Source organism: Ptychodera flava, chromosome 16 (assembly GCF_041260155.1).
Source record: "Ptychodera flava strain L36383 chromosome 16, AS_Pfla_20210202, whole genome shotgun sequence".
Lineage (NCBI taxonomy): Eukaryota > Metazoa > Hemichordata > Enteropneusta > Ptychoderidae > Ptychodera > Ptychodera flava.
The window spans coordinates 21,214,379-21,234,834 of record NC_091943.1 but is presented as its reverse complement, the minus strand read 5'-3'; the positions used below and the strand labels follow the sequence as shown (position 1 = coordinate 21,234,834).

The following is a 20,456-nucleotide window of genomic DNA, read 5'->3' as shown; positions in this document are numbered from 1 at the left end:
CACATTTTTTAACATTCGACAATACACTACGTAAAATGCCACTTATCCAACAAATCCCAACACAGAAACACACAAAAGGGTTGAACTTCGAAAGTTTCTGGATAACAAATACTGAATAAATCTGCATGAATAATCGTTTGTGTGTAGCAAATGCTGAATGACAATTATCTGAAGAATTTTTCCACCACAAAAAAAGAGCATGATTTAAACAAATCTTAAGGGACTTATGTTGCAAATTTCAAAGAAATTGAACAAGCCCTTTCAGAGAATACAGATTTTTTGACCATGAATGGCATAAATTGCCCTAAAAAGACAAGTATTGAAATTTCACCACATCTATACACATCCAATCAATTTGGACATGCTGCTACAGAGAAATAGATGTTTTGATCAAAAAAGGGCAACAATTGCTCTAAAAACACAAATATGCAAATTTTTCTATATTTTGCAAACAGCTTTTCAGCTTGTCAAAATCAATTGTAAATCATGAGATATACATGATGTTTGGTAGGGTGAATGTAGGCATTTCACCACGCAGTAGAAAGGGAAGCCAGGAAACCAAAATAGTCAATTTTCAAAACTATAGGAAGCTACTGAGGAGCAAGAAGACCATGTTTCAGAGGAAGATGTGTAATCTGAAAATAAAATGCTCCCCAAGTGCCACCAAATAACACCATTTTAATCTCTATTTTTCAAAAGCTCCAACGGCAGGAGGGGGGACACCCCCTCCTGACCTCCCCCCGCAAAAATACTCCCCAAGTGCCACCAAATAACATCATTTTAATCTCTATTTTTCAAAAGCTCCAACGACAGGAGAGGGAACAACCCCCTCCTGCCGTCCCCCGTGACCACTTGCGCGGTCGCTTATGGTGCTTCGTACACATCTTTGCCCTCTTTATCCTCAGACAGCGACGAACTAAAAAAAAATTGCACAGCTAATCTCAATTGTAAAAAAAAAATTTTTAGAAATTTACAATAGTAAAAAAAAAAATTTCACAATTTCATTGTGACCACCCACCAAGATCTAATGGTCCATCCCTTATTTTGATGTGTATCGCGTTTTACTTTGCTGTTTGCAAGTGAAAGCGAAGGACGCGGGGATCCTTGAAACCGTTCGCGTATGCATTCATATGTAAAAATCATTTGTTATGCTGATTACTAGTGAGCTGATCCAAACGTTTTGAAATTCATTTCATTGGAAGCCATAAACCTGAACGTGGGGTTTTGGAATTGCTGCAGCCACTGGCTTTCCTAGAAGACAATGTCGACCGACGATAAGGGGTCTGTACAACGTGTAAGTGCCGTTATTTTCTTTTAACTACCACCGTTTTCATGGCTGCGATTCAAGTTTGTAAAAAGAAAAGCGCAATCCATAGAATTATACGCTTACCTGTGTGGTCTGCGTTGTGTACTGCGGCATTGGATTTGTAACCGTCAATGGGTCTCATTATCAAACCTTTTCCGATAATTTGCCAAGATTTGTGCGTACTCCCAGTTAAGTTTCCTCATCCTCTGACAAACGTGAAAAGTTGAATGTCATTGCACGTGTTGTTAACTGTACGAACCGCGAGAATGCATGTATCGGCAAGCAAATGCTATTATGTGTGAGAGTATTAGGGACTGTGTCGGCCGCGGGTCTGGCATGTTTGTCAGGTGAAAGTGTTGTCTCGCGTAGCTACTTTTTGCATCCAAGTTCCATCGTATCGTCACTTTTTATTTAGCTGTAATGGACTGATAATATTAGCCCGATCCCTTACAAATATGATTCGGGGGAAGTGGTAGTTTTAGTATTTGATCTCGTCTCATTTTGCATGGAGCCTGTAGGGTAGTGTACAAGTACACAGTCTGAGTCAGGTCTGACGCCATGCAGTGACAGTGAACATTGATGCGCTGAACGCGGTGACCTGGCGCACTTACCGCAGTAGCGGGTCACACCCTCCCTTCACTTTCACGTACGTGTTTGTGAAACCTACCTCACAGTCAGATTTCAGTGATAACTATGGCCTAGGAGTCGTTAAGCTGTAAGATATCCACTCTTTTTCGGTATTGGTCACCGTTTCTGAGTGTAGTAGTACAGTACCTGGGACTATAGGACTGGGAGTACACTGTGGAGTAGTAACCCATCGCGCGCATCGCAGCGTTTGACGGCAATCAGTCATTTTACGTTACAGCAAGGGCACGACTTATCGGACCACCAAATTAGGTAATTACCCAGCAACTTAGCTGAGCACTTTGCAATTTGACCTGGCATTTACCTAAACAAGAGTCTGTTTTATTGTCTGAAGACTGATAAGATATCCACCAAACTCAGTAGGCAGCTCCCATTGAGTAAACTGATATGCCTACACAGGGAACAACCCATTTTCAACTGGCATCTAGTTCATGGGAAAATTGTGAAAAGGGGGAATAAATATTATGAATCAGATGTAACACAATCTATTGTACTCATTTTGTGTCCTGGGCCTGAACCTGACAGGTTTTGCCTCTGTATGTTATTTGGAATTGAAACATCGCAGCATCCCTTGTAAATCTAGAGTTACAAAACTCGTCAAATTTACCACCTTCTATGAGCCCACCACCGACGTTGATGGAACAGTCCATTTTTATCATATGATTGGATGGTTGGGCGGCTCTGACAGTCAGTGTTTCTTCAATGTATATAATTGTAATTAAAAAACTGGTAATAACATGCATATATACAAAAACAGGACACAAAATAACAGCGGCAAATCATGTCTTACACTTTACAACATTTTATTCCGGCCCTTCAAAACTCTCCCATCAACTACATGCAGCTGCCAGTCAAAAAGTTTTTTGCAGTGTAGGCATATCAGTTTACTCAGTGGAGGAGCTGCCTGCTGAGTGTTGTGGATATCTTATCAGTCTTCAGACCATAAAACAGACTCTTGTTTAGGTAAACGCCAGGTCAAATAGCAAAGTATTCAGCCAAGTTGCTGGGTAATTACCTAATTTAGTGTTCCAATAACTCGTGCGCCAAGTGTAAAAGAATTGGCACCGCATACATGACAGCCGCTCTATAATTGGCCGTCTACTTTTCCATGTGTTCATCGTCGATGTGACACGTTTAAGGTGGACGTGATTTGAGACAAATAACTCTTGACCCACAGCGATGGCCTAGATTCTTTGCCCCCGTGAGTTTCAGTTATGGCCTTGGGTGTGGCATAGCATGCATGCAGAGTACCGTGAGTCAATCACCTGTGCTCCTAGGAATATTATTAGTTACGCAACAGCCGTGTGCACGAACTTATTCACTACTGTGGCCCTTGGCACCATGGCACATTGCATTATGCGTTTTCTCTTGATGACGTCGCTTCGTTGTAAAACCCTTACTTCAAGGTGGGTCACTTACCGTCATTTTCAAATACTGTGCATGCGCTGTCATAGTTACAAGTTGTTCTGCCGAAGTCACAGGCATCCCGTGATAATGATCCTAGATACACCCTGCACATGAAAGTCCATGGAGGTACAAAGAAATATATTTCCATGGAATGACTATGTTCTACCTTCATTATTTATTCGACTGCATTTTCAGCAGCAGTCCGTCGACATCTAGAAAGTGTAATGACCCGAGTTGGCCATGCGAGTTGTGATTTCGATAGAATGGCCGCTATATAATAATTGTGAACTGAATTACATTCCACCTCCATAATCATGGCTAGACAACACTCATACAATGCCCAAACTAAAACAACATGTTCTTTCCAACGCGGAAGGTTTATATGGACAGATCATTCAGTCAAATACTGTCCGCCTGCACTGTTCTGCACATTTTTCAAAAGAGAAAGGCTATGCAATCAAGAGGTGGTAATTTGCCGCTTGTCAGACACCTAGATTTCAGCTACTTGCCTTAACACATTACTTTTTACTGTTGCAAAATAATTAAATCCTCTTGTCTTGTAAAAAAGCAGATAGATATGTTGCTAAATACTCAATGGTGAAAAAAGAAGAAGGCTGCTTTGAGCATATTGGAAGCATCATGGACTGATAAAACAAGTTTTGCTTCCTGGCCTTACCTATGGGACAATGCTCACCCACAAACAGGCGGATTGTGACAGAGACATTGCAGGGCTATATTGGCTCAGATAGATCATCAGTGCGGGGGATGAATGGTCCGATAATAGAACAGTTTGTGTACATACCTTTTTATGACCAGTAATATGGTGATATAATCCAATTACCAGCCTAGGCTTGTTTCTCAACAGGAAACCCGGAAATCTGATTGTTGTTGTTATTTGTATTGTTGTTTATGTTTATGTAAGTGGTGTTGTTGTTGTTGACCATTAAAATTCAACGAACATAACTTTTGTAGTGTTGTTTTACACGTATTGTACATGTAATTAGAAACACTACAAGTTACAAGGACACTACAATTTTTGACCCAATGCAACTCCCCCAACATACACTCCTAACTTAGTACTTACTGGGTAGTGTATGTCGGGACAGAGTGGCAGTGGGTCAAATAATGTAAGTTGTGGTGTTTCTTATGACATCTACATTAGGTTGGAAACAACAACACAATAGTTATGTATGTTAAATTTTACTGGTCAACAATAACATGACTAATATAAACAACAACTATATAAACAACAACAACAGCCATATTTTTGGGTTCCCTGTGCATGGACTGGTAAAACACACCAGTTTTATTACCTAGTTGGATGTTGCTCACCTGCAGACAGGCACATTGTGACAGAGACATTGTTTGGCTATAAATTAGCTCAAATCGAGAGGGCATCATTGAGTGCGGCCGATGTATGGTCCGATAATAGAACAGTTTGTGTATGTACCTATTTATGACTGGTAGTGTGGTGACATAATTACCAGCCGAGTCTTGTTACTCAGTGACCTTGCATACAGGTAACAGCTTGACATACAGCTGTTTTAAAACCACGAAATTATAATTGTGCTTGCAGACGATAATTCATGAATATGATGCAAATTTTATACTGTCACACTGCTCACAGGTTTTGTAATCTGCAATGGACAGTGGCCAATGGCTGTAGCTTCTATTGACAGAGTACTTTGCTGGGCACCAAAAAAAAAATATCTAGCAAAAGTATCCCACAGTCTTTCTCATGATCAGCTCATGGCAACTCTGTTTATACCAAAATAAGTGAATTACTCTATCAATTTTATTTGCATATATTGACGTTTGACAAAATGTCAGAAGTTTGAGTCTAAAAAGAAAAGTTTAAAGATTATTGAAAAGTTTGAAATATGTATCATGTAAAAAAATGCAAGTAATGTTAAAATTATTTTCCTTTGGGATCTAATTTTTTTTGATTACCAGAGAACCCCATGAAATATTACCATCATAGTTCTGAATAACGAAGCTTTAATAGTCTCTAAAATTTCCATTTCTACCAGTAATATTACTCCTCCAGTACCAAGATTGTACAATTCGACATATTATCTTGAATTGGCCCATCAGCAAGAACGTTTTCATTATTTTTAGGATTTTTACTTTCAAAAGTAAAACTGGCGTTGGTGAATGTAGACTTATCGTAGGAGGTGCACACATTGTGGTTTGGCCCAGACCCATTGACCTCCTCACATTGAAATAATGGTGAGCAGGTGATACTGTAGCCTGGACCTGCATGTGCAAGTTTGAACACGATATTGTAAACAGGCACCCACTAAAATATGGTCACCTCCTTTCAAATATGCGAAAAAATAATGGTTATGATGCATAAATGCATTTGAATTTGCTGACAAACAGTGTTTTCGTATTCGTTTGAACAGAATACCACTTCCCATCAGATCTGTCTACTCGGTAAAAAGGAGTCTAGTGTTGAGCCAAAGCCATGTATATTTTCACCACTGTGCATGGTAACTGTAGCTGGTTTATAAGTCAGTGAAAATTATGTTTAGAACATTACAGAATTTAAATATTTTCATGAGCAGTAAGGCAGACAACACCTCTCAAACTTTTACAACATTCTCTTTGCCAACCACTCGTAGGGATTCATTTTGAAGCTTATGGAAAAAATGAAGTTTTCACCAGCTTCGAGTTTTGTGAAAGTTGGGAATTTTACATTTGTAGACACTGCGCTGACAAGCTAAATAGTGGTGGTTAAATTCAAAATAATTTTGGGCATAGATCAAGAGCTTGCAAAAAAAAAAGGGGAAAAAAAATCATCAAACATTATAGCTACTGGCCCTGTACCCCATGAGATCCCAAATCCCCTCTTGAGAAATGTGGATTTGCAGAGAAAACTCATATTTATCCAATGCATTAGGATGCACATTCACTAACTAGGTTGTTCAAGAACAAAAACACATATTGATATGTAAAATGACTCGGTGCCAGTATAGGCTGCCCTCTGTCAGCGTTGGTAATTTGTTGATAAATGCACAGTGTATTACTCACCAAGGTGTCTGACCTTGCTTTGTGATTAGGCAACCACACCTCAGGCATTTTTCTCTGCTAGCTTACCAGCTCGCTGCTCTGCCAATAATTGCCTCAAGTGTCAGACTGTTGTTCTTGTCAACAATATGTTATTGTAGTTACATAACTGTATGTTGATGCCTGTAGTGTTTTCAAATATCATCTTTATGACTGTTCACTATTATTTTCCATCTCCTGACCCAATACGTTCAGGCACCGTCCCTCCACCCAGGGACGGTGGTTTAGGCCTACTTTGAACTGATTAGCCCTTTCAACAGGATCAACATGTAAAATTACTATGACCGTGTTGGAGATAATTTACTTGCTCTTACTCTTAATTCTGTCACAGCTTAATTTTGCACAACTTCTGAACTGAAGTGTGTACAGCCATAATCTAATGTGTAGCTTGAATCTAATAACAATATCTGAATTTTTGTAACAAAATATTTTCACTGCGATGGAAAGCACTGTTTTGAAGTTTCACTTTGGTTATCGTATATTTGACAAAATACTGAGATAGACGATAGGAGATAGTGATTTCATCAATAGATGCTTTGCAAGTTGTGCACCCTTCCTGTCTGTTCATGTTATTCTTCTTTTCCCAAGGACGACCAACAGACATCAAAACATGGAGTTCAATAGATGAGGACTTTTATCAACTTTTGTAATCAACTTTTCTTCTCTGTCATGCCATGGAGGTAGTACCTCCATGGTCATGCAAACTACTAATCTGTCTTGTAATCCGCTACAAAATACCTCATTGTTAAAAGTGCTTTGCTTATGTTCTCTTCTGTTATTGGTCAGCACACTGGTGACCTTGAGGTCACTGCATATCCATCAGGTAATTCTCTGTGACCAATAAGAGATTCCGATACTGGGAACTGTCTGATTCATGTGCACTTCACAAAAAAATACTTTAATATTTGCCAACATGAAAGCGAGATTCTGAGCGTGATCAAGCGATGATATCTGAACATGATCAAAACAGATCTAAGTGTTGAGACAATTAGAATAATCGTTTTCTTAAATAACGATGTCAAAAATACAGCGGTAAACATGAATCACAGAAGCCCAGAGATACAAAATTAATGCAAAAGCTATCTTGTCATCCTGTTTGCAAATTGCTGGAGATGATGCTTTGAAGAGAAATAAGGGATTCCCCCTCTTCTCCCAGCCCCCCCCCCAACTAAAAAGTCAAAGTTGTTGTCTGTCTGACAATTAGTTGAAGGGAGTATGAGAGGGTAGGAGATTTCTAGTTTGAAACATTAACCCTATCCTGCCAGGCCTATCACTTCCCCATCTGCAAAGTCAGTAAAAAGTAGCACTGAGTGAAAATCTGTATGCATTTCGAATTTTTCACCTACTTGGCATGGTGTGTAACGGCCTGTTAGGTTACTAAAATGCACACCTTCAGGGGACCTTCAAATGTTCAAGTCTTTGTTGAAATGCAATACAATTATGATGTTATGCTCCGCTAGTTTCAACCCACTTGATCTGATGGTTGACTCATGAACTTGGCGGGATAAGAGTTTAAAACATCAAAATTTCGAAATTTGAAGATATTTGAATCAGACCATTCCCAGCAATGTAAACACAAAACTTTTTTGAACATTATTTACAACTAGTTTCTGAGAGTATTTTTTTGACAAAAATTGTAATATGCCCCGACATATGAAAGTGAAAATGCAACATGATTTGAAAAACACTGAATTAGGACGTCCCATGGAATATAAAGACCAGACAGATTTTAGGCAATCAGATGAGCAGTCTCATGGAATGGTTGATTTGACCATTAATTAATGAGAAGAAAACAATTGACTGCAATATGCAAGTTTAATAATTTAAACAAATCTGTATGAAGTTGCTCATAAGCAACTTGACAAAACTTACCTGATATTTGTCCATCGACCTAATCATTTCACAGAACAGTATATGCTCAGTGAAAAAATGGATGATAACAGATGATTGAAACCTATAGGTTCAGTGTTTGGTTTGATTAGCTTGTGTTGCAGACAGTGGATGTAAAGTTTTAATGACCAGATCGATAATGCCAGTTTTATGAGTATTTCGCGCAAGTTGTATAATTCATTATGGCCGACAAAAATCTTAATATGTGAAATAAAAACTCTTAGGAAAGTATTGATAATACAGGAAAACTGAAGGTTCTTTACAGGTTACTGAAGTTGTCTTTGCTAGAAAGCGTGGAAGACAGGCTTTCTCAGTGGTTATGAAGTTATCTGTCCATATACATGTACATATATAGTTCTACTTGACAACACCCTTGGTTTGTGACCCAGTATATCCTCATTGGGCGTGAGCTGCTGTTTGTGTGTGTGAATGGCCGTGTGTTAATTGCCCTGAAAAACAATGAGGTCATTTGGTTATGTTATGATATTAATAGAATGCTACAAATTTATTCTATTCTGCTGGTAAATGCTAAATGTTTGGTCCAGAATATCATCAGCTCCTATAGTTTTTGTGTACTGCTTCTACTCTTCTTTGTACACTAGTAGTCTAATAACATGCTCTTGATTGTGAAAGCAGTTGAATATCTAAATTTGATCAACAGTAGTCAATGTTATTTTTGTGCAGTGCTTTTATTGTAATTATATTGTCTACCATGCCATATATTGAGCTGTTCACATGCAAAAATTAGTGAAAAAAATTGAAAATTAACATACTAGTTAGATGAAATTAATCAATGTTTATCAGCTGACCAATTTTAATTTTTTCCACTTCCAGTTCCAATTAATAACCCTATGCAAACACAGAAATGAAATGTATCAGTCATATGACATTGGCCATGACAACTGCCGACATTAATTTTGAATATTCTCTATTTTTGTTTCCCATTTTTACTGATGGTACGGCGTTGTTGCAGTTGTGAAAAGCTTGGCACCTACTGCCTACATGAAATATCTAATTACGGATTCTGTTATGTTCTTGCCGTAGGAATTTTGAATAACATGCTAAAGATATCACAAAAATATTTACAACTAAAAAATCCTGTCTTCAAAATGTACAGAGCAAGGTCCGATGATACAGCTCTGCTGATGTCAAGGTCATATTACAATGTTCTGGTGACGCAGATGGTGCTGATTGGCTTGTGTGGCATTACCAACCAAGATAAACATCTTCATCAATCCCATCAGCTTGTAGTTTATTCACAATCAAAACCCATCCAAAAATTTTGTTTAATTAAGGGACCGTCTCAGATTGTCGCAGAAGTTCAAAAAGCGAAATTCATTCGTTTAGGGGGGGAGGGGGTTTGACCTCCATTCAATTAGTGAACTTCACTTTCGCACTTTTATTTTGTGATCACAAGTTTTCGTGTATTTATTTTTAAATTAAAGAAAAACTCCATACTCGTGCCAACAAATTTGTAACTGTTTCCATCTCGTTTGTGCCCCAAACACAATTAATCGATAGTAACATTGTATCCTAATCATTTCATTCATCAAATTATACAAAGACAAAAAGTATCATTTTTTTAAAATGTGCTATTTATAAGCGTCTGCTCTAACCACTAGATGTCTTTATTCTCACTTGTATTGCACCTGGTCATAGTCGTTTAATATGATTGATTGAACATGCCTGGGCCCCCTTGTCAAAGTTTCTCGCTTATTTACCGCCCCTACCAAGTACAAATTGCGTGTTCGCAAAGACAAAGAACAGCACAAGAGATGTAAAAAGGGAAAGTAAAATAAAATGAAACTTTTATGCGGTAAAATGCCCTGTTAGTACTCAAATCTGATCGATTACTTTAATTGTAATGTGGCAAGGGAAATACGTTTTTAGTTTTTAGTAGCTATAGCAAATAGCAAAATGCAACATTGTACTCTCAGGCAGACATGAACATTTCGCACTTTTGAAGTTTCGTTTAGGGGGAGGGGGGAGGGGGTTTTGATCTAAACGAAGGAATTTCGTTTCTTGAACTTCTGCGACAATCTGAGACGGTCCCTAATACAGGTTCAGTTGTCACTGATTTTGTTGGGAATCGAGTGATAATTTTTTCTCCGGTTGATAAAAAAATCTTCGCAATGATTCTAATCATACACATTTACAAGGCATTTACAAGAAATACAATTTAAATTTATTTATTGTTTAGAGATTTTTATGGGACATGTTTATAGTCATAAAATATATAAATTCATTTGACCATATAATTTCAGAAATAGTATTCAAAACTGACAGTCTAAGCACAACATAGTGGTGGTGATGGCGATTACTGTGTGTCTGTAGATTTTATGCAAAAATGTAGATCCACTTCTCAGCTAGCCAGCCATCAATTGTATTTTACTCACAAAATGTGTCTGAGAAAAAATTAGCTCAAAATTTCATGTTTGAAAACTGTATTACATTTGAATATTTGTCGGTCTTCGTAGCCCAATAAATTGGTTGTATCACATCCAGCCCAGAAACAAAGTGATGCTTGTTGTGAGTCGGTCCGTTGGTTAATGCCTCTAATTACGCTTCCCAGTCTCACTCAACAATCCTTGGTATGCAGTGTTTGATTTATACCTGAGGAATGGCGCGATGTAGAGACCGACCGCATTCAAAAGAGTTGGGCATGCAATTGTTTTTCTGCTGTGGTATGATATGCAAATTAGCTTTGTAGTGAAAGCATTGTGTAGAGCACAGCAGAGGTCAAAACACTGGGCAGTTTCTATGTTCCCCGTTTTTGCGCAAGGTACTTATTTTTTGTTCTGAACTTATATGGTGGTGTTAAAGTTTTGTACAACTCCCATTTATGTCATTTTTGGATGACTTTTTATGCAAGCTTGCTCTGTTCAGCTTTAAAGAGGAAAAAAGATGGTCAAATTTTTGTATGAACTTTTAAAGTGCAAGTTAATTAGAGTGAAAGGCTTATTGAGAAGGTTTTGGGTGTGGTCATGCAGCTATGCACAATCAAGTTGGCCACAATGTTACATCCAGCACTGTGTTAATTGAGTCATACCAACAGTGATTGATTCTGTTGTTAGGAAATCCAGTGTTTAACCCATTTCCTGCCAGACAGTATCACTTCCCCACTGCAATTATCAAGTCAGTAAAAAGCGGTATGGAGCCAAAACCACATGCATTTTAACCCATTCCGCTTGGTCTGTTCCAGCAGCTTTTTATCATGTGAACACTATCACTCTTTCAGGGGCCTTCAGATATTCAATACTTTTAAAATGCACCATATGGGGTATATGACATTAGGTTTCATCAACTTTACCTGATGGTGAAAAAATTGAACTTGGCAGGATAACAAAGGGTTACATGTAATAATCTAGGATATAAACTTATTCAACCAAAGTGATTTTGATCACTCTCTCGTGTTTGCCTATAAGCATGTGAAAGTTGTGTTGATAACAAAAACTGGCAGCCAGTGTGTATATATAGTTTTAATTTAAAGTACCATCTATTGTCAGAATGTTGGTTGGCACTGAACAGACAACTAGTAAAATTATGGAACTTTCGGAAGACATTTAATTTGCAAATTCATAAAAAGTTGAGCAATATGCTTCTATTAACTGCGGCTTGATAATTTCAAAGTTTTATGTCAGTCTCAGGTATAGAATATCATCAACCAGGAGACTTTGGCTTGCGTGTTATATGTGGTACGCCAAGTACGGTATATTAACCATTCATGATGATGGTTTGTTATCTGGGCCTGCTCATTCAACAGGTGGTTGTAAAATCTTGTAACTTAGTAAACATTGATTTAACTTCTAAGTTTCTCTACTGCCTTAGCCTTGAACCCTGAGGATGTATCACACACTGCCCAATTGAATCAGTCACATGATGGGGAAAGTATAGTTCAGAAAATCTTAGTTAAAGTTACTTCAGCTAGTGGCAAGGCCTGACCTAAGTGTCGGGTCGTGCATGTGGGTATAATTTAAAATAAATCCAAGGAAAATATTTGAGAGGTCACAATCCTTTGAAATGTAATTGCCAGTATGGATCACGGGTATAGTTACAGAGAGAGAAAGGAAATTTCACAAAGAGGTTGCAACATGGGCGTGTTGTGCCAGCCATACATTATCTGAAATGAATAAAATGACAATGCAGAACAATTGGTGAAAGGCGCTTACAGATGATTCACCTCAGACAAACAGCACCAGTGGTGATTTTACTGGATCACATCGGACACAGGGGTCGATCGTGTGTTGTCACGAATAAACTGTATTTGCTTTCCTCTTCCCACTGCTAAAAGGCCCTGTAGACGGTGGAACAGAACAAAAAGTCTCAATTGATGAGTAGTGTATTTGATGATAGGAAACTATGAGCTACCAGAATTGAGACCAGTGTGGTTTGTACATGCGAATTTGTGCAACTATATGTATGGTACATAACAATTTGAGTCACAGTTTTTAGTAGTTGAAAACGAGTGTGTGAGTTTCTGTTTTGAATTCTCTGAAAACTCAAAGATAGAGGGTTGTTATGTCATGTGGATGGTCCACTTTACCAGTACTATCATCATGACATAGTTACCCCTCTATTGTTGCAGTCTGTTGTAAAACCACTTGCTTGTCTTTGTATTTTATCCCTTAATTTCATCCCTTAATTTAATGCAAAATGTGTATCTGAACCGAATTTATTAATGTTGTTTGGTTTGAGAGGAGAATATGCTTTATATTGATAAATTTCGACTTGTCAATTATTAGCCGTAACATTTTTTCAGTGGTTTTGCTCAGTTACCGTTTTTTTTTGGTTTACATAGGATTTACTTTGACAATGGAGCATGTGAGCTTGTGATATTTGAATTGTGCTGTTGTTGAAAACTGACATCAAGTTCAGACCAGAATTTGATTTTCAACACCAACAATGCAGAAAACATACCGGTACATACAGTCAGTGTTGACAAGATGAGTACTTGGTATTTCAGTGCACTATGGATATAAACTGATGCTGATGCTGAGACAATACTACCACAACCTGAAAATTAGATTAGAGAAGTTATTGTTACAGGCCATTAATTTCTAGACATAAAATATGACAAATAATCTTGGTAGAAGAGCAGAACTCAGTCGTGCATGACAGATACAGGCACAGAAAAATTCCAGACTTTTATCTTGTCAGACAAATGTCTTCATTTACTACATTTTAAAATATAAAAAAAATTCGTATAGTGAGATTAGTCACAATTTCAAACCAAAAATTACTTTTCTCTGGCTTTGCATCATTCGTATGACTGGTCCTGACATTACCAAAAAAGCCAATTCCTAAATTGGTGACTTCTGTGCGAGTCCCTGTTGAATCCATAGGATCCTTAGGTAGAAAGATTAATTAGGTAATGAGTTTAGCCAAAAACTCACTATAGACACACATTACATGAAGAGCCCCGGCTAAGTGACAGGACTGACCACAGTAATTCCGACTCATCCATTAGCTAAGTTGGTAGAGCATCCAAAATGTATTCAGGGGATGTGGGTGTGAGTCCTGCATGGGTCACTTTATTTCATTTACTACATTTCAAAATGTCTCAGCAGAGACGTCTCGTATTGTGTTTGAAAATTACAGAGAAAACACTTGTAGATTTCAACTTATTTGGTCATGACAACTACCGGTATGCAGCCTCACAAATCTTTTCAGGAGAGATAGTTGGGTGTGAGAGTTGGATGTGAGACAGCACAAAAACAGACCTTCACCTCAGCCGACAAATTTCTAAGCAGTGTCAGCTGTTGTTGTGTTTTCCACACCTATACAAAGGATTATACCATGTGGTTGAATAAGCTTTTTTTGGTGACATTGTACCCGCTTTTATCCAAATGCCAGGCCCTTGCTCTGTGACATGAATGGCTTATTTTTTGCATGATAGCAGCAAACACAAATAGCATTATCTATATGCTTTGTTATACATGGTATGTTCATTTGTGAAGAGTTTGTGCTCGAAAAGGATGTCTCCGCTGCTGTCCACCAACTGTATTGATGGTATTGGCCCAGTTTATATATTCCAGGCTTACAAAATGATGAAAGCTGGCTGATTAACACTATGACTTTTGTGTCCGTGAGCCATCTTGGATATGTAGGTTCTACCTCATTCTTTTCCCAAAATTTGTTGACTGTGACAGCTGCAACTGCATTGGGACATGAAAAGGGTTAAATTAAAGTGTTCTGGCAAAGTTGAAGCATTCTTTGTCCCAAAGACTGCTCAAAAGAATGTTGGAAATTGAAGCTGAAAGCATATAATTCCAAAGTTCAGAATTGAGTATATCATAAATTTACCGTTGAACCTGTTGTAGTGCGGTCACCGACTTATAGTTGTCACTTTGTGGAAGTCTTGTAACATTTTACATGTAAAAAGCCCTCTTCAGAACACACATTTCTCTTATGTGGTAAGTGGCCACATGTAATTCCTCCAGTTTGGTATAAAACCTGTGTAATATGGTCGGCATATTCGACTCTGGTGGATGACCCGCAATAAATTCTCAGACTGAAAGCAAGAAATTTCTCTATTTTGACAAAATATTTTCACAGCTGCATCACAATTGTTTCAGAGATTATCAAAAGGCAAGTGTTGATGTACTGTGTTATGATCTTCAGAGATTTATGATTATTGATTGTGAATTTTATTATTATTGTCATAAATTCACCATTTGGACGAACACCATCTGCACGGAAAGTTTCTAAGTGCCACACACAACCTCTGTAGAAAGGCCACCTCGATATAGCGTTACTTTGCCTTGAACCCTTAGTGTGACCACTATACACCAGCTTTTGCTGTATATGCAAACTAATTGAGAACCTTAGTAGATTACACTTGTCATGTCATTAATTGGTCTCATGGGAGGTTTAATTTTGATTACGTCATCATTCGCATGTAATATTGTTCGCAGCTAAATTCTACCCAATAGTTTTAAACAACAGCTCCTGTGGGACTAAAAGGGATAAGCTTTTGGTTATAGATCTCAATTAAGTTTAATATGGATCTGCAGGTTGTGGACACAAACGAATGTTTGCTGATTTCACTGATTGTCTATCACGGGTAAACAACTTTAATATTCAAATAAAGAATACTTTCTTTACACAGAATATAGTTCAACTTCGAAGGTCAGCCAGGGGATACAAATAAATTTTCCATTCAGTTCTCCTATGGGAAATTGTAGTAGGCGGTGTAAACTTTAGTTTGGATAAAAGATTGATCATAAATGGTCATAAAAAGCAAGGCTAAACTGGATTGAAAGTAGGGCCAGAGCAATTTAACTCTTTGTTTTGTGTGCATTCAAAATTTTGACAAATAAAGAATACTTTCTTTACACAGAATATAGTTCAACTTCGAAGGTCAGCCAGGGGATACAAATAAATTTTCCATTCAGTTCTCCTATGGGAAATTGTAGTAGGCGGTGTAAACTTTAGTTTGGATAAAAGATTGATCATAAATGGTCGTATTACAAAAGCAAGGCTAAACTGGATTGAAAGTATGGCCAAAGCAATTTAACTCTTTGTTTTGTGTGCATTCAAAATTTTGAAAGGTAAGTAGGTAAGTATTTTCAAAACAAAATTAAAAAAAAAATTTACAAAAATTTTATATCTAAACCTGATTATTTCCACGTGTATGAATGGCCATTCAAAAATCAAAGCAGAAACTACGTTTTTGCCTCCATAATTTACACAACAGAGTGACTTTCTACAAACATACAAACAGCAAGCATTGTAAAGTACAATACATGTATCTCAAAAAATTTCTGAACAAAATTTTCTGGCAGAAAAGCTACCGCTGTAAATTCCTAATCAAATGCACCATGTTTTTGTATTCTTTTTTCATGAAAATCTCCAAAGAGCTCCATGTACCGAGCCACGAAATAAATACTTTGGCCTTAGTTGGAATGCAGGTAGCCTACTCGAGAGTTCTTACCAATTCTACAATTAGCTCAGTTTGCTTGCAGTGAAGTGAACAAACACGCGTCAAGTAAGATTTACTCAAAAACATGTCGAGATGTGTCTTTCATGTAAATTACGCAGCAATTCCAACATTGTATATGTCCTATGAGAATCTGTTGTTCTGTACTTTTAGCCTTGCATACAACAGACATATCAGTTTACTTCAACTTACAGAAAACAACCTTTTTCATTTGTTCCCCCTCTGTGCACTAAAAGGACTTGCTGGCCTATTTTTTTTTGACTGATGTCGAGGTGATCCGCCATTCCTAATGCTCCTTATATGGCATGAATTTAGCACACAGACATATATGGTAGTTGTGTAAAATGTATATCAAAGTTTTGAGGCTGTTTATGGAAATAATTGCTTGATTAATTCCGCTACTGGACATAAGACAATATTTCAATGATAGCTATGTAAACAAGAAATGTATTTGAAAAATATTCAACAATGGTGTCTTTTTGCATCTATCAAAACAAGACCACAGTTATATAAGCCAGGCCTTTGCAGTATTAATGTCGGCATTGAATACAAGAAAAAGACAATTGAATTAATATCTATACAATGTCTTTTGTGAATCTGTCATTGTGTTTGCTTGGAGCCGCTTCCGGATCTGATGTCTGGGAGGGAATATGCCAGCCAGATGGAATGTAATTCATTTGCCAACCTGTATGTAAATGCTAGTAGCCATATTACATTTACAAGAAAATTTGCTTGAATTCAGTTTGTGTGGGGTTTTATCCTGCAACAAGGCCTAGATGCACCAGGACAACAGTTGGCATATTTTGACTGTTTGTCAATTTTTACATGCATCCCGTACAGTCTCTCAGCTAGCTAGCTCTTGCAGGTTTAACCCTTTTCCTGCCAAGTCGGTGAAAATCCGCTTGAAATTTGGTGTAGCTAGAATCTGAGCAGCCACGGCCGTTATCCTGCCAAGGCGGTGGAAATCGGGGCTACTTTTTGGTACCCCCTTTCCTGCCTAGTCGACGGAACTACGTGTAGCAAACCCTTGCTCACGCTAGGGGTCGTTCGAGGACAGGTTTTGGGCGAGGAACGCGTTTGCTCTCGAAATGGGTTCACAGAGAGTCCAACGACAGGAAAGGTGCGGAAGCTACCCAGCCAGTCCCCCACCCCGGTGGGGGACTGGTTTTTTTTGGGGGGGACGAGTAGCGTACTTGGCAGGTTAGCACGTTGACGTATTCTAGCGGAGTTTGGGTTAACTTGGCTCTGAGGCACTACATAGATTGCGGCCGAATTGACCGTCTCGGCAACGCTAATCTGTAAGGCAACCGCCTAAGACCGCCTCAGCTGGCGGTGCAATTTTTTGCCAATGGTGCGAGACGAAAATCACGGACTTGGTCCTGATTGACGGGAAGTGCGGACGGATTTGACGGACTCGGCTTTCTGTAAGGCAACCGCCTAAGACCGCCTCAGCTGGCGGTGCAATATTTTGCCAATGGTGCGAGACGAAAATCACGGACTTGGTCCTGATTGACGGGAAGTGCGGACGGATTTGACGGACTCGGCTTGATTAGTCCCTGACATGGAACTGATCCGAACGGACTTGAGCGACATTTGTGAAGGGTAACCACCGCTTTTAACCGACTTGTTACCTTCTCGAAAAGACTACCCACTCAGATGTCAGACGTTGTCGGCTGCACTTGGCTCTAGACGTTCAAGCCGTGCAACGAAACACACCGCCTCAGCCTTGCCATTCAGGAACATGGCCTCAAAATTTGATACCATTGTTCACCGACTTGGCGGCTGTGGTTAGGTGCGTGAACCGTTGTTCACCGACTTGTTACGCCTATGTTGTCCCTGTGAAGTTCGGCTAACGGCCGAGTCTAACGGGAGTTGGCAGACCTGTGTTTGGTTTATACCGTAGTATGACCGACTCAGGTAGAGGTACCTGTCGGTATATTCCGAGTTTTTACGCACTCGGGCGTCAATGACGGGTCGTCATCACCGCTGATGACGTAGACGTGCTGGCCACGTTATTTGAAGGAGCCATGTTTGCCCAACGGACGAGGCCGAGACAGCTGTTGACAATTTTGGCATCCTTCATCTTTGACCGCTCGGCAGGCGACGGTTATGACCTAAACAAGCCGCTGAAGCACTGTTCGTTGCCGTACAAGAACGAGACGGCCAGTCCATTACTGCTTAATGGGCGATCTGTCGGGTTGGCTTGTCACCGACTTGGATGACAATACCCTGCGCAGGCGTACTTAGAAGGGACATGAGGTTAAAGAGACGGGTTTCCCACCCGTACTAAACATGGGCTTGGGCCAACGTCCTTGGGTGGCGCAGGTGCGCATGCCACGTACCCAGCTGGACGGAATGTCAAGTTGAGATGCTAATGACATTGACTATGTTATGCTAAGTGCTCGAGGGATTTGCATCGCAAATGAGTATTATTAGCATATCAAATGGTGCGGACAGGCAATTTACATGACGGGTAGGAATGTCAGCGCCGGTGGTGGACTGATTGCCGTAGGTCCATTATAATAACAGGTGGATGCATATATTAACACCCCTGCGTCCAATCATGTGCGGGGCTTTGTTTCCCTGTGGCTTTAAAAGGGAGGGACCTGCTAGTCTGTCGACACTGTTCCAGACATGAGCTTGACGGACCGCAAAAGTTTTCTGAAGGCGAGCAGACGACTGAAGCTCAAAGATGCAGAGTCTCCGGGCGGTAGTGGTAGCGATCGTTGTGATGTCCCTAGTAAACGTTCTAAGAAGTCGGGCAAGAAACGCTCCCGTAAGGCGAAGCCATCTCCGGCTGAAAAACCCAGTGGTAAGCGTAAACGTAAGAGCGATCGTTCTGCCGATGAGGATGATGACGGGTCACCGGTTGCCAGTGGTTCTCACCCGGCTGCTCCGGGAGAGACTACTTCACCTGCAGAGACTACATCTGCTCTTGTGGGAGATACTTCACCTGCACAGACTACGTCTGCTGCTGCTAGTGAGACAGTGAGTAATGAGACGGCTGATGCCATTGGTTCTCCCCCGGCTGCTCCGGGAGAGACACCACCTGTTGCTACTATGAGCCCTCATCCTGCGTCAGGAGAGGTTCCTGTGCCCAGTGCGAAAGAGCTTGAGTCCTCGTCATCAGCAGAGGCTGCCGAGCCCGCTCCTGCCATAGTTTCGTGTGCTGCGATGTCCCCGCCGAAAAAGATAGTGCGGAGGGTTCGTTATCAGGATAGCCCACCTGATTTTGAGCCAGATATGATCCTTGATGCCGCTACGGGCGAGTTCAGGCCCAGACGCCCAGACGACGGTGATATCACCGCTGAGTCCGACTCGGAGGTTGACGAGGATGCGGCAGAGGACGATGACTTTTATGACAGGCAGTATGTAGGTGAGGCAAGCTCTGACGACGATGATGACGTTGCTGCTGTGTTGGCGGAGGACGACACCCCTCTGCTGGCGTATGTCGGAGACTACCGATGCTAATATATTTGAGGAGACCGATTTTGACCATGAGAGAGGAGCGACTTTCACCTTGCCCAGCCACGCCGTGAGCTCGATTACTTTTTTAAGTTTATTCCAGCTACACTGATCAGATTGGCCAAGGACGAGACTAATAAATACGCCAAATTCCACCAGCGACATATCGCTAGGAAAATAGATAAATACTGGCGTAACGCTGACTACCGAGAGGTGCAGGCGTTCATTGGCGTCTTAGTCTGTATGGGTATCGACCGTAAATCATCAGTGGAGGATTATTGGTCTAGCGATCCCTTTCTGAGAAACCAGGGTATTTCTACTGTGATTACCCGCAGTCGCTTTCAGCAGCTTATGCGATACTTTCATCTGGCAGACCCAGAGAACGATCCACGTCGTGATCCTGATGAGGCACGCCGCCGACGTCGGTGTCAGGAGGATCCCCTGTATAAAATCAATCCATGGATGGAGCCCATAGTTGACCGGTGCGTAAATAATTATAAGATGGGTAGAGAGATCTCCATCGACGAGGGCATGGTGCGATTTAAGGGCCGTTCTAAATTTAAGCAGAGATTACCGCATAAGCCTGATCGAGACGGTTTCAAGATATGGCAGCTGTGCGACTCCACCACTGCATACATCGCTAACTTTGCACCGTACCTAGGTGTGAAATATCGGGATCGGACTGATGGGAGACGGCAGGAGCGAGGTGTGGTGAAAAGAATTACGATGGAGCTG

At 40.0% G+C, this 20,456-nt stretch overlaps 1 protein-coding gene across 1 annotated transcript in view; it reads left to right on the top strand.

Moving 5' to 3' along the window:
* Positions 1-1,053: 1,053 nt before the first annotated feature.
* LOC139114268 (sodium- and chloride-dependent glycine transporter 1-like) overlaps positions 1,054-20,456 on the top strand; it is a 48,917-nt gene continuing 29,514 nt past the window's right edge. The window contains exon 1 of the mRNA XM_070675862.1: positions 1,054-1,294. Coding sequence (XP_070531963.1) covers positions 1,262-1,294 — 33 coding nt within the window. The 5' untranslated portion in view covers positions 1,054-1,261. The remainder of the gene's footprint in view (positions 1,295-20,456) is intronic.